We start from the raw sequence: 21,222 nt of genomic DNA, 5'->3' as shown, positions 1-21,222 counted from the left end.
TTTAAAAAAAAAAAACTGCGATCCTCTTATCCCTCCTTCCCCCCCAACCCCCCCCCCCCTCTCTCTCTCTCCCTCTGCGAGGTAAAGCGAGCCAGTTGGGGGGGGAGGGGCTGCGCGGGCTATCAGAGAGGGGAGGGGACAAGATGGGGGAGGGGATAAAGGGGGAGTGGCCAACGGAGAGGGAGCTCTCTCTCTCTCTCTCTCTCTCTCCCTCTCTCTCTCTCTCTCACTGGCGGCTCAGACAGTCAGAGGCGAGCGAGCGGGAGAGCGGTGAGGAGGAGAGAGAGAGGATGTAAGACTGGGTGGCGGGACAGGTTGATCTGTGTGTATGTGTGTGTGTGTGTGTGTGTGTGTCTCTCTCTCCTCGCTCTAATCTCCCTCTCTCTCTCTCTCCCTCCAGGTGAGGTCTTCCACTCGCCCCCCCCGGTCAACGGGCTCCCAGTGCAGCAGAAGATGGTGACCCCGACCTCCTCCAGCCGGGCCCGGACCACCGAGGACCTGTTTGCCGCCATTCACAGGTACCGCCACCCAGAACCCCCCCACACCCTCTCTCCTCCCCCCACCCCATCTCATCTCCACCTGCTTCGTCTCCGAGTCAAACTCTTGCGTCTGTTTGTCTCTGCTGCTGCTGCTGTTGCTCTTTGCAGTTGTTTGTTTCTCCTCTCCACCTCCCTCCCTCCCTCCATCCTCCTCCCCTCCCCCACTTCATCCCAGAGCATCTCATCATCCATCCCCCCTTTACACACACACACACACACACACACTCCTCATAAAACACGTCACCCTGCTGCACCCCCCCCTTCTTCTCCTCTTCCCTTTCAACCCTTCAACCCTTCATTCAATTTCCTCCCCTCCTCCTCCTCCTCCTTCTCCTCTCTCTGTCTCCTCCTCTTTCTTCTTCTCCTCCTCCTCCTCACCTCTCCCATAACTTTTACACCAGTCTCTCTCTCTCTCTCTCTCTCTCTCTCTCTCGTCCACATACGTTCTTGTCTGACACGATCGGAAAGTGGCTTCCCCTGTTCCGGACCAGACTGTGTGTGTGTGTGTGTGTGTGTGTGTGTGTGTGTGTGTGTGTGGAGGGGGGGTTAATTTAGAAAGCGAAATGAGTCACTAGTCGACTGTTCATGGAGGCGCCGTGTGTGTGTGTGTGTGTGTGTGTAGCGTGACTACTCACATTAAGCGTCACACACTCTCACACTGAGGAAGAAAGAAAGAAAGACAGAAACAAGGCAGTTGTTTCTTTCATCCATTATTTAAATAGTCGACACCCTGCGGTCTCAATCTAGGTTAGAGGCCACCAGAGAGTTTTTTTTGCTCTGTCTCTCTTTCATTCTGCGTGTCTCTCCTGACATATATTGCATACGTGCTTCAAAGGCAAAGCAGCGCACATAAATTTCTCATGCGGCCGCCACTTTGCGCCTGGCGGTCACGTGCTGCTGCTGCTGCTGCTGCTGCTGCTGCTGCTGTTCGACGTCACGGGATTTCTCATAACAGGATTTCACTGTGGGCCAGCTGCAGATTGTTGGTATATATATATTTATGGCGTTCAGGACGGCTTTGTTGTGCAGTTCAGTGCAAAGTGAAGAACGCGTTGCTGTGGGGTTTTTCTATCTATCTATCACACAGGTAGATCAGTTCCAATATCATTCCTTTTTTGTTGTTTTTTTTGCTCATTTTTTCCTCCCAGACTCCAGTGGGGTCGTGGAGGAGTTAGCCCTCTGTTTGCAGCCTCCTCCAAATTCTGCCTTTTAGCTTCCTGTTACAACCGATGCCTTCATGGACCTTTCACATGTTTGGAAGGAGGATAAAAAATCATGGCGGTCCTCAGCTGCTGAAGGAGCACCTGGCTGGTCGGTTTGGCCTCCGCGCCCTTTGTGACATCACAGAGGGCCAGTTCCCAGGGCTGTTTGGGAAAAGGTCAGATGAATCCCAAACTCTCTCTCTGTTTGCTGGATGTTCTGGCTGCGTCTCAGCGGCGTCGCTCCACTTTCTCCTGAACGTCTGGTTTATTTATGACAATGAGATGTGGGATGCAGCCGCTGCTGCTGCTGCTGCTGCTGCTGCTGCTGCTGCTGCTGCTGCTGCTGCTGCTGCTGCTGCTGCTGCTCCAAGTAGGGTCTTGAAGTTGCAGAGAATTAATGTCAGTGTCAGACTGTACGTGCCACTCAGAAAAACCTTTGACCGTCTTCACTGATTATCAGTCTTTACTTTACCAGACCAGACCAGATCTTCTTCTTCTTCTTCTTCTTCTAATCTTTCCAATACCTCCGTCTTTCACTCATTTCACTCTGTGGCCCAGTTGGAGCGCCTGCAGCTGCACCACCTCCACCACTCAGTGGTGGTGGAGGTGGTGGAGGTGGTGGATGGATGACTGGAGGGGAGTGAGACGTTCCAATTCCGCCTCCAGACAGAAAAAAAGATCAATCACCTCTCCTGGCTCATGGCTGAATTGCCGCCTTGTTTTCCTCGGGAGCTGAACATTTTCTTTGGCTGCGACTCTTCACGTTTATTTTGTGACTTTGACGATCAAACATGAGTTGATTGGGCCGACCGTCGTGGTTGGCTGAGCTCAGGTGTGCGAGCGTTAGCGTGCACGAGCGCCTGTTTGAAGGGAGACACGGCCGGCGCCTTACGTAATGCTGTTGAGCTAATGTGCTGCTTTCAGAGGAGGAAGAGGAGGAGGAGGACAGGGGGAGGAGGAGGAGGAGGGGGAGGAGGAGAGAGGGAGGAGGAGAGGGGATGACAAAGGTTGAATTTAGGGCACAGAAAAGTTTATTTTCTTTCTTTTTGCACTCATTGGGAAACAGGAAGCAGAGTGAGAGTCTTCCTCTTCCTCTTCCTCTTCCTCCTGCTCTCTGCTCGACCTTCAGAAAGTGTATTTCGTGCGGGTTATTTGTCTGAAATGGAAGACTCCCCCTCACCCCCCCCCCTCCTCCTCCTCCCCCTCTTGATCTAATCTGAGGATTAAGGATTTTGTTGCAGAGCTTCCTCCTCCGCTGCTCCCTTCACTTCGACAATCAAACCACTGGCCTTCATCACTCCTCTGGAGTCTGCATGCATTGCATCACCCCTGTCCCGCCTCCTCCACCTCCTTCCCTTCCTCTCTCTCCTCCTCCCTCATCTTCCCCCTCCTCCTCCTCCTCTTCCTCCGCCTCCTCCTCCAGCTTCTCCTCCTCCTCCTCTTCCTCGGCAGTGGGTGGTGTCCGTCCTGGCAGTGACTAGCGAGGACTCCACCCTCCTCTGGTTGTTAATTAGCGAGTGGTGTTTCTGACACTGCGTCTGGGCTACCTCTGGATTAGCTGCAGTAATCTGGCGGTGGCAACCCCCAGGGCGGCAGATTAATAACTCCTGCGCTGCTCCTCGCCGCCTCTAATCCGCAGCTGCGTTCCGGCTTCGCTGCTTCGCCGCTGGTTGTGTTTGTGTGAGGGTTCGGGGCCGAGTCGCCGAGCCGCCGCTGAGCCTCCGCCTCCCGCTGAGCGCCGGGCCGCTGACTGTCCCCACGTGATGAGAAGCAGCTCCGGGCTCCGCTCCCACTTTTTCCGTGTTTTCCTTTCCTTTGGTTCTGTTTCGCATCTGAAGTGACTTCCTGCAGAGTTGCAGCGTTGGCAGCGCGAAGGAGGGGGGGAAAAAAAACCCCCTCGTTCTTCAATTAAAAAAAGAATCTCATTTGCCTCCCTTTTTAATCGAGCAGCCGCACCACACCTCTTCTTCCTCTTCTTCCTCTTCTTCTTTTTTCCCCCCCTTTTTCGCTCGTGCTTGCCAGGGGCCGTTCTGACATATGGCAAATTTGGGACAAAGATTTGCGCAGTCAGCGCCAAGTGTCTTAAGAGTAAATCTGCGTTTCCTTTCTGGAGTCAAACAGCACCAACATTCCGCAACTGGGTTAAGCTGCCCGGTTGCATTGGATCCCATACGGTCGCAGCCAATTAGTGGATTTAAAGATCTTGTTTTCGGAAAGAAAAACAAGAAAAAAAAAAGAAAAACAACAAGATCTGAAGCAGCGCTGGAGGAGGGAGGGTCTTTTGATAATTAAATGAGTTCCGGCGGTGTTTGGATCTGGAAGTGGGTACAATATGGAAGCTTTAATCTCATCGTTTCTTTAGAAGAAACTGCAGCCACCATCCTTCCTCCCTCACCTCACATTCCTTTCATCACCCTTTTTCTTCTCTTTTTCTTTTGTCTTATCTTGTTCTTTTAGTTTTAATTGAAATAAAGCAAATCGTACGATCAATTATCCTTTATTAATGTAAATGATCAATGTACTCCATTAAATAAAATGTGCATTTAGGCAGATACATTTGGAGTGATTGATGGATTGATGGATGGATTGATTGATTGATTGATTGATTGATTTCAGATTTTAACCAACCTGTGTCTTTCTCTCTCGTCGCAGGTCAAAGCGTAAGGTCCTGGGCCGCCGGGAGTCGGAGGAGGACAAGGCCCGGGGTGGGACCCAGCAGCAGTCTCCGCCCTCCACCCCCTCCACCCCCTCCACTCCCACCACGCCCACCACCCCCACGGCGACCAGCCCGGCGGGGGTTGGGGGGTCCGGCACGTCGTCGCTGCCCCGCCAGTCGGGCTCCATCCAGCGGAACCTGCGCAAGTCGTCCACCAGCAGCGATACCTTCAAGGCTCTGCTGCTGAAGAAGGGCAGCCGCTCAGAGAACAGCTTCCGCATGTCGGCGGCCGAGATGCTGCGCTCCACCGACCCCCGCTTCCACAGGACGCGCTCCGAGTCGGAGCTGGAGACCTCGCCCTCCTCGCCCTCCTCGCCCGCCGCCCCGCTCAGCCCGCTGGCCTCGCCGGGCCGCGGCAAGAGGTCGGCGGAGGAGTGGAACCGCTACGAGTCCTTCTCGCCCTCCTCCTCGCCCTCCTCCTCACCCTCCTCCCCCTCCTCCTCTTATTCCTACTACTCGGCGGGCGGCTTCCGGTACGGGCGCTCGCGCACGCCGCCCTCGGCCGCCAGCAGCAAGTACAACGCCCGCAACCGCATCCTCAGCAGCCCCATGACTGTCATCTGCGAGCGCGAGGGCGAGCTGGCCGAGGGCGAGGGCGAGCTGGCCGAACTCAGAGACTCCAACGGCACTTTAACGGAACTGGGCGACCGGTAGGAAGGAAAAGAAAAGATGGAGGAAAAAAAAGCTGGACCTGCTCAGCGCCTCCTACTGGAGGAACAGAAATCAAAGACGTGTGACCTTCAGGTGCAGCAGCAGCAGCCGCCTCCTCCAGAAAGACACGGATCAGGTTCCAAACTGGTTCCGGAGCAGCTTCCCTCTCAAGACTCCCATGATTCCCAGTCTGCGTGTCTTTGTTTGGTTTTTTCGAGGACTTCCTGGTGTTGGTGTTCATTCTTTCCTCATTTGTTGTACTTGTTTTTTGTTCTTCCCCCCTTCGCCCCAACATGATTTCTACTGTAACACGCGGGAAACCCAGCAGCTTCTTTTAGAACCCGAAGAAGAAGACGGAAAACTGAGGTGCGATTAAGGAACGCCAGTGTTGCGAGGAGTTTGCTGACCTTTGTGGTGATGCTTTTGCAGTTCGGGGAAGTCGTGCGAGAGCACCGCCAGTCACGATGTAGTGGTGGTGGTGGTGGGTGGAGTCGGTGGGTGGAGTCGGTGGGTCCGCTCGGCCCGACAGCGACGACTCTCGACGGCTTTTGCAACGTTTGCTTTGGTGGCGGTTGTTTCATTTGCAGAGCTGCAGTGTTCAGGGGTCCAGAGGAAGTGCAGAGGGCTTGGTGCTGCCACCTAGTGGGTGGGTCGACATGGGTTCAACCCAAAACAGAATTGTAGTTCTATGAAAACGATGATAAAAAAAACCTCTACAGAATGATTTTTTTTTTCTTTTTAGTTCAAAGATTTTTCCACTGTGCATAGCTGTTTTATCTTTCTTAAAAGTATGTTTTAAAGACTTGTTATGATTAAAAAAAAAAACACACACAACAACAAGCGATGTCAAGACTTTTGTTTTGGGAGTTAGCGTGAGCCTTTAAATGTCAAGCCAAGAAATAACTCTTAGACGGGTGGCTGGGTGCTTGAGGTGGTCCTGTTGGTTACCAAAGAGTTGGGAGAGGAGCGGCGGATGTGACAACAATCATCAGGGAGATTGTGACCCGACACCCGTGCGTGCGTGCATGCATACGTGCGCTTGGTCCAGCTGTTGCAGAGTTTGCAGAGACCACACAGGACCTTTCAAAGGCAGATATTGATTTTTGAGGGTTAATGCTGTTAACCCTCCCCGGCTAAGTTGATCTTTTTGCAGTAACGTGGTTTTGTAATATGGAAAAACAAAAAACAGAGTGAGGAACTTTAAGTAACATTTTGAATCATTTTCACAGAGACTTTGTACATTTTTTTTTTAGAGCCCTGTGTTTGTCGGATGGGAGCGGTCTTTTCCTTTTCTTAGATTATTTATTTTCACACAGCAGGACCCCCCTCAAATGCAATCACACGGCAACATTCTCCACAGCGGGCCACTCCTCTGCTGCTGAAGGTGCTTCAGAAGAATGCAGCCGTGTGACTCCACAACCTCCCTGCGGTTTAATCACCTGTTACCAAAGTGTCTCCTCCTATTGCCCTTACCGCACCACGATTGAGACCTACCAACTCCTCCCACCCTCCCCCTCCCCCAGCTCTGGGATTTTTTTTTTTTCATGGCTGGAAGTGTCTCAATCAGAAAGAAACATTTAAAAAATGCTGATGATAGAAGTGGCCAGGTGTTGTAGATTGGAGCTAAAGTCAGTCTGTGTAATAAAAAAAACAAGGTGATCTTTAAAGAGCACGTCTCAATGTGGTTATTTCCAGTGTGTGTGTGTGTGTGTGATGAAGATTCACGACCATCTGCCCGGCCAGCAGCATCCCAAATCTCCTCCTCATTAGCGCCGTCGCCATGGCGCCCACTGTCGTCCTGTCGTCTGGAAGCCTCCAGAGGCCATCGCTCACCCCTCTGCCTGCTCTCCTTCGGTCCCGCCCCCTACCCCTCCCCCCCCCAGGGTCATCACTCACGTCCCACTATCTGGACACCCGGTAACAGACTGACTCACTCACTCACTCAGACTACGTGGGACCACCGCTGCGACTCTCAGGGCTGAAGGCTGCAGTGTTTCGCAGTTTCCACGGCCAGTTTTCACCCTGGACGCAGCCACAGCCGGCCTCCTGGGGGAGATGATGAAGTCATCCGTCCGTTTGTCCTTCCCTTCCCTTCCCGGCCCCTGTCCCCGCTCTGCAGATTTACCTGCTCTCTGACACTGTCCATCTGGCTGTCGGACAGAAATCAATGCAAACTCCCCTCGGCTGTAATCGCACTATTGTCTTAGGTTCTTCTCCTGGGCTCCAAGTCGATGCTCAGCGTCCAGCGTCGTTAGATCTGCGGAACACAGCAATGATGATGATGATGCCTCTCGACTGATGTGAGTCTTTATGAATGGCTCTGATTGTTTAGCAGATACTTGGGGAGAAAAGGAAGTTAACTGCCATTCTTATGCACTCATGGAGGTGAGAAAGGCCCACTGAAATGGCCAGTGTTGCTAGATGTTTTGTTTTTTTTCTTCTTCAAAGCCCGAGTGAAATATGTTTCTAAAGGTATTTAGTATCAAAAGTATAAATTGTGGCGCAGTGGTCAGCGCTGCCGCCTCACAGCAAGAAGGTTGTGGGTTCGATTCCGGGCCTGGGGCCTCTCTGTGTGGAGTTTGCATGTTCTCCCTGTGTCTGCGTGGGTTCTCTCCAGGTTCCTCCCACAGTCCAATAACATGCATGTGAGGTCAATTGGACACTCTAAATTGTCCGTAGGCGTGCATGTGAGTGTGAAGCCCTAAGACAGCTGTGATAGGCTCCAGCAGACCCCTGTGACCCTGACCTCAGGAAGAAGCGGGTAATGGAAAATGAATGAATGAATGATTCAATTAACCACCACCCATCTCCTTGATTCTGATTGGTCCCTATCAGAATCGCGTAGGGTCTGGATTTTGGAGATCTCAGCTAAACAAGATGGTAAGATGTTTATATGCTGCCCCCCTCCGGAACATGTAAATATCCTAAACATGTGTCCTCCACTCTTCAAAATCAGCGTCAGCATATATCAGAGTGACGTCAAGTTCACGTGTAAATTGCTGGCAGCGCGTCTTCTCTCCCTTGTTGCTAGCCGTCTTGCTAAGCTAGCCGACATGGACAATGTCAATTTCCTGGTTGCGGAGTACTTTATTCTGTCTCTCTGAGACCGACTCACAGTAATTAGAGTGCAGTAACCGTAACCATAGTAAGCTAACCATTTTAACCATAACACTTAAACCATGAAACCCTAAAAGTCGACATTCGTATTTGTTTGTTTGTTTTCGGCTGTGGCTCAGTTGGTAGCGATGGACTAACTATTTCCATTTCTCCAACCATTTTAATGACTTTATTGAGTTCACATTTATGATCTTGATCAGCGCGGACAAGAAATGGACGAAATCGCTTCGGCGTTTTTAGGGGATAATGACCGAGGAAACAGGTGCATCTAATTAAGCCGATGACTGTCGCGTATCATCAAGTGGAGAGTGGTCGTGTTTTGGACGGTATATATCTTTTAGCACCCCTAGTGGACTGAAGAGGCCTCACACCCTAAAGACGAAGACAGCTTTTCAGATATTGGTAATGTTTGAATTTGATGGCGGTTGAGTTGTTGTTGAACATGTTGCTGTCCACATCGGACTGGAGCAGGACCGATATGTTAATTAGCTAAAAGTCTCCTGGTTAAAAAAAAAAAAGAAGTGACATCTAAAGGCTAAAGGAGTGTGTGTGTGTGTGTCCTCTCTGTGTGCGAGGGGAGAATTTAAAATGAAAAAGACTCCTTTTCTGCTGAGTGTCTGAACATGATCGGGACAAAGACCAGCGCTGCCAATAAAGTGAGAGACTCAGCAGATGTGAGGACAAGGTGACACCTGAGATCAGCTTATAGAGGACAATGTGAACAACAGAACAGACCATCGAGTATCTGGCGTTTGGCTTCCTGGGTTCCACTTTAAGAACATCCTGCTACGAATCAGAGAACAACAATGGCTCTTTATGTAGTTTGAGCTTTATTTAAAATGAAGCTGAAACTGAAAAAAGTGTTTTTTTAATGAAAATAAAATCATTTTTTAAAAAGTGCTATGTTAGATTTAGTCATAAAAGTTTACAAAGTCTTAGATTAGAGTACACACTCACAATTGCACCGCTGCACATCTACCTTTATATATATATATATGTGTGAATGTTGAGGACAGTGTTTATTCCCTTATAGCTGTAACATATAAATCAAGAAAGAAATCATCAAAAAAAAGCACAAAATAAAAGCTGAATAAGGCATTTAATTTCCACCGAAGACACATTTCTGAGCTTTTGTCTCATCAAAACACCGTCAAAGACGAATCAAACTGGAGCCAAAGTAAACAGACACACATATTTGGCAAACATAGAGGAATTAGCGCCTTTCGATTAGGCCTTCATAGTATTTTCCCTTTTCTCCAACAGCAGTAAAAACCCCGTCAGCTGCTGCTAGTCAAGGAGTCGCTGCTACTGCTGCTGCTCGGGGAGGCTCCTGAGGACCCACACCTCGTTCCTGCGGTTGAAGAGCTTGAAGGGACTGTCGTAGCCGACGGCGTAGAACGGCTTGTCCACGAAGGGGACACCGTCCCTCCTCAGCGACTCCATCAGCTTCTGCAGCTCCTCGCGCTTCGACTTCTCATTGGCGAAACCACCGTAGGTGCTGGGACACACACACACACACACACACACGGTATGGTTAGATAGATAAAGGACAAAATATGCCATGACTCCTGTGCGTTCGGCTACCTGACATAAACCGTCATCTCCTTCCGCTGCTCCACAAAGACGTCCGCGTTCTCCGGCTCGGGAGGGTTCTCCCGATGCTCCTCCGGCAGGTAGAAGGACACGGTGACGTCAGCCTCACCCGCAGGCTCCTCTGGGGGCTCCACGCGGCAGGTCACCGGCGTCGTCATGGCCACGCTGGTCTCTGGAAATTCACAGAGAAAACCAACACGGGATGACGTCACCGTGTTCTGACGGGGCTTTTTTTTTTTGTTTCGTGTTTTTTTTCCTCGACGGTAACGTTCAGCGATGCAACACGACCTCCGGTTTCTGCCGTTGGATCATGAATCAGCGGCGTGTGACGTCTGAACAGGCGGTCGGCGTGTGCAGGGGGATTAAATGGCGTTTCACTATTTTGTCATGTGTCATCGCTCAGGCAGAAACTGCAGAGTCAGGGGGAAGGCAGCCGCTCCTTCAGAAGTGCTGAGCTCATGATAAAGTTTGCTTGCATCATACTGGATTTCTGCTCCTGCCTTGTTTTTATTCTTGTAGTTTTTCCAGGTCAGTTCACAGTTCAGGTCAGATGGGAAACGCTTGTGCTGGGATCAATTTCTGATTAATTTGACGAGCCCTAAAAAAAATACTTTTTTTAAAAAAAAAACAAAGTCTAATGTGGCGTTCACTGACTTGCGTTGGCGAAACTCACTGGATTTATTGGTGCCCTGAATGTAGTTGAAGAGCCGGCGGAAACCCGTAGACATGCATGGATCCCACTCCTTCCCGCTGACCGTGGTGCTCATGTACTTGGTGGCAGCGTAGGTGCGGACTTCATAGTCTTGACCCTGCTGAATGGGGGAAAAAAAATTCAATTGCATTTAAATGAATCCCTATAAAACATATCCCGGCTTCAGTTCGAAAAATAAACAAGTATAATTGAGACACAATTTTATTAGAAAATGTCACACGACAAAAAAAAAAAATTGTGGAGGAAACTGAAAACTATTTTGTGCAATGATTAACCCACCGGTCATCTCGTGACAGGGTGATAAAATGATGTGAGCTGAGGAGCAAAGGTCAGTGCGGTCACCTGCTTGTCCTGAGTGGTGTATGGAGGACTCTGCAGCCCGGAGGAGAACAGAGCCTGGCCCACCGTCCTCAACATCACAGCGGTGGCAACAAGTAGCTTCAGCCTCTGCAAGGCAGCGAATGTCGCCCCATCAGATAAAAAAAAAAAAAAAAAAAACTGTTGTCGGGTCGCGTGACGTCTGACGTCACTATCCTTCGGCGTCGTTAAGTGAGATAACACATAGATGTAATGATGGGGAGGAAACGTCTGACAGGCTGCTAATGTGGAACATCAACGGCGTCGCGCTGGTTAGGAATTGTCTGCTAAAGTTTTGTTGGTTTTGTCGATTTTTTCCACACATGACCGCTTACGAAACGCATTTCGCAACGGCCACTTTAAAATATTCCAAACTAGTTGAGTGTTGCAAGAAAACCAAGCCAACTATTAAAACTAAAATATTCAGCGTTAGCATCAATTAAAAACGAACGATATACAGAACATATAATGACGTAATTACCTGAGACAGGTTCAGCTCCGCGTTGTGTTTACGCTGCCCGATTTGCGACAATTGATCTGCGCATGCGCGCTCCTCGAATAGGCGGCTCTTTATCCGCCGGAAAAGAAACTCCCAGAAAGTTTCCCAATCCCGAACCTTTAAAATTAATTAACGCAATGCCGGCTTTATTATTATTATTATTATTACTCTCTTTAGTTCTCACCGTGCTGTCAACAAATATCACAATTAAAATACAACGTATTATCAATACAAAAATTGAATAATGTTTATTCGGAGAATGGCGTTGGACTTGGCAGGAAAAGTTTCTCCGCACCTTAAAGTTATCACGGCAACAAAGCTCAGCAGACAACACGATGACTCACTATCAGTTTAATTTATTTGCTACATTATTTACATCAAAAGTTCTGCTCACTAATCTGACGAGGGACAACAACAAAATGAAAAAATAGTTTGCAACATTTCATACCACACACACAAGATAAGGCATTAACCGCATGAGGTGTTGGGATAGTCAACATAATGGACGCAAACGGTTTGAGAAGACAAGGTTTAAAATGTGAAAAGCTGCCATATCTTCTGAGAGGAAAGGTCGAGTTGAGTTTGTCAAGCAGGGATTTGCCAGTTGCAAGTGTTATGTTGTACGTAGTGAAGGAAACGATGCATAGATTAGCATTTGAGTGCCAGGAAAGTAATGTCCTCATTACAGGATGCCCTTAATGAACAAGTAAATACACACGCGCACACACAGCAGTGACATGCAGCAGTGGTGGCAGCTGCAGCAGCAGCTTATGTCCCAATACCGTCCTTTATTGTAAACCTTCGAAATAGAACGACTGGCAGTAGAAAAGACAGACAGACAGACAGAGTGGTGTGTAAAATGTCTCTTGCCAACAGTGGCTGAACTCAACGTGTATGAACATATGAAGCCGCACACAATTTCTGATCATGTAAATAGTTCCATAAAGCAACACAAAAACACACAAAAATGTCGTGATCCAACTGATGTTAAAGTTACTTCACTGGTTGAGGAAAAGCAGGAACTGACAGTGTACTGAATATACTTTACGGCTCTGATCCAAGATTGGACCAATTATTCATGTGACCAAGCACCCTTTCAAACTGCAAAAAAAAAAGAAGTAAAAAAATAAAAAAATCTGAGCAGTAACTTTTTTTTGTTCTACTACTCTCTATCCTCCATGCACTGAATGTGCAGTCTGTGTGAAGGGCTGACGCTGTTGCGGGTTGATTGTGAGACTTTCAGGTCTGGTAATGGTGTTGGATGAAGGACAAAACGTCATCTTTGGACAGTTTCTCAGGGTCAACCCTGGTCTGAGAGTCATGGACGATGACGCCGTCCACCCAGGCCCAGAAGAGCCGCTCGGCGTGGCAGACGCTGGTGGTGGAGGGGGATTGAAAGCATAGGGTTAAATTATGTACAACCACGTCTGCAGAGATGGATTCACTCGATGTGATGAGAAAAGCTTTAAGACGTACTGGAAGGGAGCAGCGGAGCTGGGCGGCATCTCGTAGGTGGCTTCTTTCGTTTGCTTATTAAAGAAGAACTTCTTCTTGGAGTTTTTACTGTAGGCCATCGTCCACGGCTCTGAGGGAAGCAGGTGGAGACGCAGGTGTTGACTATCCAAATTAGGGACCTTAACAACTAATCGATTATCGATTAATTGTCGATTAAGAATTTAATCGTTTGAATTAAATTAGTTGCAAATAACTGAACATTTTTATGAAAATTCTTTTGAATCAACAGGAAAACTACATCAGAGAATATTGAGTCCAACCGCGCCATCTAGTGGTGACATGATTCCACACACACAGTCCCGGCGGGACACACGTGAACTCACCATTGACGGTCTTGATGATGTACAGGCCTGTGGGGAGAAAGTGTCGGTCGTCTCTTCCTGTGTAGGACAGACGTGGGACGCCTCCTGAACTCTTCGTCACCTTCATTTCAAGTCTGATGAAAAACAAAACAAAACAAAACAAGATCTGATCAATTCTTGTATGAAACGTGACGCAACATTACATACATGGTGACAAACACGAGCAACTCGTACCTGACAAAGATTTTCTCCATGTCCTCCAGCCTGTACACTTCCTTCACTCTGTTTGGAGGCAAAATATATTAATATTTGAAACTCACATACGAACGAATCATCTCTCTGATGTAAATACGAGCCTGCTGCACCGTCAGGTTACCTGATGGGGTTCATGTCTGGTCTGCTGGGTTTGGCCACCGCCTTCACAAACTTCTCCGCCATATTTATTCTGCGGTGAGGTGGGGGAAGAAGTTTTTTTTAATGAAGGAATTTTAAAAGAATCGACTAAAAGCCGAAGAAAGTTGACTGCAGGTGGCGCCGCGCTACCTTTGGTTGAAGTGCTTATCCCTGATGTCTGTGCCGTTCAGGATCAGCGCATCCATCACGTGGACGGCGTTTATTCTGCGCTGTGCTTTGCCCTAAAGACCAATGACACTGTTTGAACACACGCGGAAGCGACAAACTTTATTCTAGCAGGTTAAAAAAAGACAGGACAGACAAAACACAAAAGAAAGACAGGCTTGAGGTTTCTTCTGTCTACTCATGTGTGACCTCTCACCTCCCCCTTCAGCTCCTGGACCACCTCCACGCTGAGCAGCGTGTCTCTGGGCAACTCCAGCTTGAAGTTCTCCAGTTTCCTCCAGCGCAGCGGCATCTTCCCGTCCCAGGTGTAAATCTGAGATTTCTGCACGGTGCAAACGGAGCAGATCGCAGTCAGTGAGCTTCTTGAACGACGCACCATTTCTCTGCATCCCCAGCCAAAACTCTGAGGTTGAAATCTCGATCTCTTGGACTCACTCCCAGTGACAGGAGGAAGATCTGCTCGCCGCCTCCCACGATGCACCTGTGATCGAAGATGTGTCGCAGCTTCTCCAGCGTGGTGGAGTTGAGCGGCGTGAGTTTACAATTGAACGACTCCACGTCTGCGTTCTGAGGTGCAGCAACACGTGAGAAAAGATGTCACACACACACACACACACACAACACATTAAACCAACACTGAGTTGAGAGAGTAAATGAATATCGAGTCTGGATTTATTCCTTGAGGGGTGATTTTCGCCAGAAAACTGACCTTAACAAACTCGTAGAACTTGGACTTTGGGTCCGCGGAGGCCGGAGCGACTCTGGCCTTGTCAGGGACCTGCAATGGGAAAAAAAAAAAGAGTCCGTAAAGCCAAAACAACAAAGTTTACTTTACTTGACCAAACACTGAATTGTCAGATTTTACGCCTCACCCCCCACAGCTTCAGGCACTCCTTCCTAATGTCGGCTTGTCTCGGCTCTGAGAGGGCTCTGCAGAAACCAACAGCGTCATGTCATCATCGTGTTGCAACAGAGGTGGGTGCGCTGACTGAGCAAGAGGTGTTACTCACGGGTCCACAACGTAAGCATGGATCTTGGCCAAGGCTTTGATCTGGACTACACAGAGGCTGCAGGAAAAGGTTTTTTTATTTGATTTAGTTTTTTGACGACATCAGTCACTCACTGCGTTTTACATTTAAAGTTAATCAAGTGTCTCTACCGCTCATTGGAGTTGACCATGAACTGGTAGAAGTCGGGGTCGTCCTTGATGATGCTCTGAGGAACCACCTCGATGACGTCCTTGTCGCTGTTCTTCAGCTGGTTCAGCTTCAGATTGACTCTGAACATATATTCCCTGACGGCGTCGGAACCGGGTTTGAGAGCGCGACACACCACGTACCTGCGGAGGAAGTTGGCAGCAGAGAGGAAGGTCAGCCTTCACTCTTTTCAGCAATATCTGCAACATCTGAATTATTCTGGAGGTCTCTCCTCCTGCAGCGAGGTCCTCCGCCTCACCTCTCGGAGTTGGCAGGCCTGCTGGTCACAGGCTTGAAGAGGGAGACCCGCTCAAAGCAGAGGTACAGCAGGTAGACCAGACCCACGCTGAAGGGAGTGAAGAGGTCAAAGGCCTTGCAGACAAAATGACCCCCTGTAGAGGTTAAAAATGCAGACAAATGCAAAAATATTAAATGACAGAACAAAATCTCAGCTTTAAGGAGGAAAATGACTGATACACATGTTGTTCATTGTGAGAGGCCGCCTCCTCACCTGTCCTGAGTGTAGAGAGGGCTGTGAGGAACTGGCAGAGCAGCAGCTGTTTGCTCAGGATCTCCTGGATGTTCTCCTGGCCTTCCACTGAGAAACCCTGCCAGAGACCAGGCCCATCAAACAAGATGACACACAACTCTGAAAATTCAGACAGATTATCTCATCCTGGTCGCAGCTTTCTATTCTTCTTACAGAAGAGTGACTGGGAATAACACAGAACTGCTCTCACCCCGTCGGCCATGAGGAAGTGCAGCCCTCTCTTCTCCGTGCTCTCCATGACAAAGTTGCGGAAGGCCGTCATGTTCTCTGGCCGGGTGATGTCTCCGTCGCCCTCCACTCCTCCCTCACCTGCAAACCCGCAAAGGTCAATCGTTTGAGTAAACGATCAATCAGTGTCTGGGGCGATCATTTCCTGGGTTGAAGCTGATGCCGTGCAGACCATAGTAGGGTTCAAACAGCTCGCTGGGGGCTGCGAAGAAGTCCTCCAGCTTGAAGTCGCAGGGTCCCTTCAGCGTCATGCCGAAGCCCTTGGCGTGCCAGCGCCTCTTCCACAGGATGTACTCGGAAAAGCCTCCGGGCCCCGCGCACACGTCGCCGAAGTAGAGGAGCTCGCCCATGCGGTCCTTTGTCACGGGGACCTGCACTCAAGACAGCGGTTGCAGCTTCAGCGGCTGTTCAACTGGGCCTGCGTGCGCCGAGCCAGCGAGAGTCCAAGGTTCTGAAGTGACTCACCCCTTGCGGGCTCTTTGGGTTGGTGAACATATTGTCGAAGCAGTGATCAATGTTGGACATTTTCATAGCCGCCCTGAATACAGGAGACAAAAGGTTGGTTTCTCTACGGCAAAGGTTCATAAAATACATCATAAGGGAATCTAGTTGTTGGCTCTGTGAGGACTGACGGACCTGTTGAGGAAGATGCCTCCTCTGATCATCTCGTACGGGTTGGAGCGCGTCCGTGCTCTCCTCATCTCCTCGCCGTCCAGGCTATCAAACACTGTCTGAGGATCAAACCGGTCCAATGGTCAGATCGGCCTTGTTCATAATGTTCATCCACAATTAGATACACAAGGAAAACATACACAAAACTCTGAATTAAGATAAACAGGGGAATAAAATTAAACAAAGGCATATCTGACCTTGCACCTTAAGAGAGTGTGAAGCAGGTCTTCGGTACAATACTCTGTCTCATCCTCAATCTTCAATTTTCTCTGTAAAAAAAAAAAAAATTCAGTGATGATTAAAAAAACATCAACGACTGTGGACATTCAAAATCCAGATTACACCAAAGAGCAGGTCGAAGTCAACAGTCACTGTGTGAGTTTCGACAGTTACCTTTCCAAGCATCATCCACTCCTTCAGTTCATCCGAATCTGGCATCTCTGTGGTGCATTCAGGGAACCACTCAACCTTCTCCACTGCACTCGGCTGGACAAACAGGCGAGGACACAACCAGAGTTTTAAGACGCGTGTATGAGGAAATAGTTACTGGGTGTGAAGACAAAAAAACAAAACAAAAAAAACATCCTTCTGAAGAGTTCTTATTGGCTGATGTACCTCTGGTTCGTCGCGCCAGTCCACGTTGAGCTCCCCCTGAAAGCCCTGCAGGGTGAGACCCAGACCCCGTCTGCCCCGCTGGGTCGAGGCCTCCACAATCTCTTTTCGGCCCTGACCAAACTTCCCCAGACCTTCTCCTTCACGAAAGCCCATCTTGGCCTGGAGGGTCACAGGTGAGAAGTGGTTTGGGATTTTGACAGCAATGCAACAAAGTACAGAATCTAAAACCTTTCACAAGAATACAATTTCAAAATTTAAAAACTGAAACTTAAGCATGTCAGCATGCATGTGATTTTCTTACCATGAGTCTCTGTGACACACTGTTGTACATGGAGAAACTGGAGGAGGTTTGTTTGGCGTCACTGTCCTGATCATCGACTGAAGTTCTGGAGGAAAATCCCGGCCGATGATCATCCTGGTCGCTGAGGGAATCATTCTGGCTCGAGTCTGAAAAATCAACAAACCACAGGTAGAAACAGATGCTGCCAAAGGACACAACAACATATTTTCTCTCTTTGAGTCTGTCTAAAACTATTCATGACATCAATGCATCTACCTTGTCTGGACAACTGCGACTCTTCATCTGAGCTGCTGTCTTCCTGAGCTCTCTTTGCCTCCTGCAGCGACGCAGACCCCGCTTCTAATCTTCTCTTCATTGTAGCTGATACAGAGGAGGGACACACAGCGATTCATTTCTCAATGTTAAAAATGTTTGGATAAAAGCAAGTGAGGTTGACATTAGAATGGAAATGAGCAGAGTAAGCAAGCTGCATGACTAGAGAGAAGCAAAGAACTATAGCAAAAACACAAATCTCATGCCAACAACTGGAGTGATGGCAAGACTGGTTCAATTTCATTAAGCTTTGCATTTGATCAAAACCGACACTATGAGGCAATTTAACAGCACAGTGATGGAAATGTTTGTTTGTGGCACACGCAACTGTCTAGCACACGTGATTCTTATAGATGTTTTAATCATGCATACGACATACGTGTTCTCAGATCATTGTGGGTACAAGTTGTACCGTACAACTCGTTTGTTTAGTAACGTAGAACAATCTGTGTGGCTCGTAGATTTATAGGAAAGTACGTATTCACTGCAGCATGCAATATTAATGTCGCAATAATAACAGTGTGAAGAAGCAGAAGACTTCAGAGTTATACGAGACACAGTTCAGATATATGAGAGTAAATGTCTGCAAAAGTAACTATTACCTTTGAGGTTATATCGTAGTTAGCAGCGACAAACTGTCATCCGTGGATAAAGTCGGCCCATGCCACTCTCCGGAATTTTAATTTGGCTGAAAGACACAGCCAAATAATCTTAGCTGTCTACTGTTGTGTTTTCTGTAAAAACGAAACTGCGCAGCGGTAGCAACGTTAGCTCCTACCAAGCTAAAGCAACCAGTAGTTTTACCGGCTCAGAAGAAAAACTTCTGTCTTCTGTGGTGAGACTGCAGCGAATAAACATTAATAACACATACGTTTCGTAATTTCCCACTCAACTTTTTATTCGTAAGGACACGTTTTTGTAATAAAATAGGTTCTTTCGTAGTTGAGCCCGCGTTCTGAACAACCGAAACTCAGAAGGGCCTCCTTTTCGTGTCGACGCACAGTAATGACGTAGTAGATGGCGAGACTGCCTTTATTTCTGCCCGTTTGTTTTTGTTTTTGTTTAAAAAAAATAAATAAATAAAATACATTTATGTATATATATATATATGTATATATATATATGTATATATATACATATATATATATATGTATATATATACATATATATATATATGTATATATATATATATATATGTATATATATATATATATATATATATATATATATATATATATATGTACATATACATATATATATACATATACGTATATATATATATATACATATATATATATATATATGTATATATATATATATATATATATATATATATATATATATATATATATATATATATATATATATATATATATATATATATATATATATATATATATTATTATTGAGGGGGAAAAAACTAAACTACTACAACTATATGTTTGCACAAAATGCTTTACACTGTAATCACAGAGAACAGAAAATAGATGCTAACAGAAAAATGTTAAAAGAAATTGAAAATTCACTTGAAGGACTTTTACAAATGCTGCCTCACAGCATTGCTATTTTACTTGTTCCTAGAAATAACCGACAAAGCTTCTTAAAGTTAACACAGTTCTTTCATTGCACTGTTTTGTGTGCGTGATCATGTTGTTAGATTTTCCTCCCTAATCTGTGTTACGCGTCAGCTACATTAGGGCTAATCTGTTGTTGGCATGAAGGGGGACCGCTGCCATGCATCTTCAAAACACGCACTGTGCTTTTATATTGTCCATCGTTGTGAATACATAGCCAATGTGTTGTTGTTGTTTTGTTGTTTTTGTTGTTTTTATGTTTTCCCCAGCTGCATGCTGGGATAGACTACAGCTCCAACAAACGTTGTATGAACCTGTATAGGGCATACAACTGTGCTGTTACATATAAACAAATTATGCCTGTATAGATTGGGCATCATCTGGTGCCCACTGTATACAGGCATATTCCATTCGGGTGAAGTAAACATCAAAGATGCCTTGCTTCGAGCTGCAACTAGGACCTACGCTAACTGATGCAGATCTTCCGAGATTGAAAGAACTCCCTGACCCTCCACTTTGTTGGAACCCTTCCGCATCATCAGCAGGTATCTCAGGGTCACAGGTGTTTCGTCCCTTGACCTGAACACCTCTCCTGAGTGGGGCAGCAAAGGCTGACTAGCCTTCACCAGCAGAAGGGTTCCAATTACCCATCTAATTGTTCCTAATTGTTTAACAGTTCATCTTTGACCGACACGGAGTCACTGCTTTGTCCTCCACTGATTTGGCTTTGCTTCCATTCCGCACATATGGACTTGTCTGACAGGCATATTAACTCCATTTAGTGACTGCTAATCCTCCATTGACACAGATGCACACTCGCACGAAGACACAAACAAACACTGTCCAAGGCAGCGTCTTATGCAACGCTGCCAAAGGCTTAAATACCACCTGTGGAAGCTGATCAACTCTGCATTTCAGCAGGGGGGGAGCAGAGGGGAGAGACACAGCGGAAAGCTGCTGTTGCTTCTGCCGGGGGAGATCTGAGCCGGGTGAGAGACACAGACAAGGCTGACGGAGAGGAACTGCCGCTGCCTGGCAGGAAACCAAGAGTGCAAGTTGAGGAGGATCCACCGCCAGTCTCAGCTGTGAAACACCGGAGAGAACAACAATGTTTTTCCGCATCCCTCGACTGACCCCTGGATATATCAGATACCTCCAGGTGAGTGAGATGCTTTTGGCTGGTTGTCCTCTTACTTTCCTGATTAGTCTCAGCCAATTCCACAAAAGCCTCCAATAACAAACCGGAGTTGAGCTGCGGGGCCCTGGCAGGCACTGTGCATCCTCCTGCAACAACAAACGGAAAGATAGCGTCATTCATAACAGCAGACAGAGATGTCTTGAACGTAACAACAGAGTAAATATCTGACTGCTGCCTTGTTATACATCAACTTGATTAATGACACGTTTTCCAAATTACCAAATTTGTGTTTAATGGGACATTCATTTCAATACCAATTTCACTGATTAGTCACAGTGTGCACGGCTATAATTTTGTCTGTGTCATGGCAGGATTTTTTACGGGTTCAACAGACCGTCTTTGAACGGATTTGATTCTGATGCATAATCTCTCTGGGTTAGGTAAATACCTTCTAATTGGATCTGCTGAGGAGCAGAGCGTGTTCTCATGGTCCCTTCGAGGTGTCTCATAGGCTCCCATAAGTTGGATTAGGCAACCCAGAGAGTGACTAGTTATTAGTGTTTCAGTCTTTGCCGCATAATGTTGTCTGAGGTTCATTTTAGCCTATTTTCACTGCTTGATAAATACCATGTGTGTTTTCTTTTTCCTAAGCGACAATCAAGTTTAGAGTTATTGGAGAAAAAAAAAAAATCAAATGTAAACGCAAAAAGTGTTTGTGCCTTACAAAAATAATTTTCAAGATTTACAAAAGAGACCCTTTGTGTCACCATTGTGTCAGAAATAATCAAACATTTGAAGGGTGTTACGCTGGACAGCAACGTCAATAACTGCATCTGTATCTGACTTCAGGAGAT

The 21,222-nt window shown here is 47.3% G+C and overlaps 4 protein-coding genes across 15 annotated transcripts in view; 2 read left to right on the top strand and 2 right to left on the bottom strand.

The window, feature by feature from the left end:
- Positions 1–135, top strand: part of acbd3 (acyl-Coenzyme A binding domain containing 3) — an 81,662-nt gene extending 81,527 nt beyond the window's left edge. The window contains exon 9 of the transcript XR_012925752.1: positions 124–135. The gene's annotated coding sequence lies outside the window, so the exon portion shown is untranslated. The remainder of the gene's footprint in view (positions 1–123) is intronic.
- Positions 1–6,440, top strand: part of nhsl1b (NHS-like 1b) — an 80,852-nt gene extending 74,412 nt beyond the window's left edge. For all 9 annotated transcript variants that reach the window (XM_076016813.1, XM_076016819.1, XM_076016816.1 and 6 more), the window contains 2 exons: positions 401–518; positions 4,394–6,440. In XM_076016813.1, coding sequence (XP_075872928.1) covers positions 401–518; positions 4,394–5,111 — 836 coding nt within the window. In that variant the 3' untranslated portion in view covers positions 5,112–6,440. The remainder of the gene's footprint in view (positions 1–400; positions 519–4,393) is intronic.
- Positions 6,441–9,036: 2,596 nt separating this feature from the next.
- Positions 9,037–10,977, bottom strand: hebp2 (heme binding protein 2). Of its 2 annotated transcripts, none has more exons than XM_076016786.1 (4): positions 10,873–10,977; positions 10,492–10,630; positions 9,810–9,990; positions 9,037–9,723 (listed from the first exon to the last, which is right to left on the bottom strand). In XM_076016786.1, exons 1-4 carry the CDS (start codon positions 10,945–10,947, stop codon positions 9,531–9,533), a joined length of 588 nt encoding a protein of 195 aa, XP_075872901.1. In that variant the 5' UTR covers positions 10,948–10,977; the 3' UTR covers positions 9,037–9,530. The 2 variants fall into 2 exon arrangements, with proteins under 2 accessions (XP_075872901.1, XP_075872902.1); XM_076016787.1 differs by having other exon boundaries at positions 10,492–10,627.
- A 745-nt stretch (positions 10,978–11,722) lies between these two features.
- On the bottom strand, positions 11,723–18,652 carry cmtr1 (cap methyltransferase 1). 3 transcript variants are annotated; one of them, XM_076016783.1, is made up of 25 exons: positions 18,461–18,652; positions 18,259–18,344; positions 17,600–17,704; positions 17,345–17,490; positions 17,044–17,202; positions 16,822–16,914; positions 16,626–16,697; positions 16,393–16,487; positions 16,222–16,294; positions 15,929–16,127; positions 15,719–15,837; positions 15,490–15,586; positions 15,238–15,370; positions 14,942–15,121; positions 14,793–14,849; positions 14,655–14,712; positions 14,492–14,560; positions 14,218–14,349; positions 13,979–14,104; positions 13,747–13,838; positions 13,580–13,648; positions 13,438–13,485; positions 13,225–13,337; positions 12,863–12,971; positions 11,723–12,761 (listed from the first exon to the last, which is right to left on the bottom strand). In XM_076016783.1, the coding sequence occupies exons 3-25, from the start codon at positions 17,697–17,699 to the stop codon at positions 12,626–12,628; spliced, it is 2,475 nt and encodes an 824-aa protein (XP_075872898.1). In that variant the 5' UTR covers positions 17,700–17,704; positions 18,259–18,344; positions 18,461–18,652; the 3' UTR covers positions 11,723–12,625. The 3 variants fall into 3 exon arrangements, with proteins under 3 accessions (XP_075872898.1, XP_075872897.1, XP_075872900.1); XM_076016782.1 differs by having other exon boundaries at positions 18,259–18,652; XM_076016785.1 differs by lacking the exon at positions 18,259–18,344.
- Positions 18,653–21,222: the final 2,570 nt, after the last annotated feature.

This window comes from Nelusetta ayraudi, unplaced genomic scaffold, assembly GCF_046127955.1.
Source record: "Nelusetta ayraudi isolate G7.1 ecotype Tasmania unplaced genomic scaffold, CSIRO-AGI_Nayr_v1 ptg000238l, whole genome shotgun sequence".
NCBI lineage: Eukaryota > Metazoa > Chordata > Actinopteri > Tetraodontiformes > Monacanthidae > Nelusetta > Nelusetta ayraudi.
This window is presented reverse-complemented; position numbering and strand designations above follow the sequence as displayed.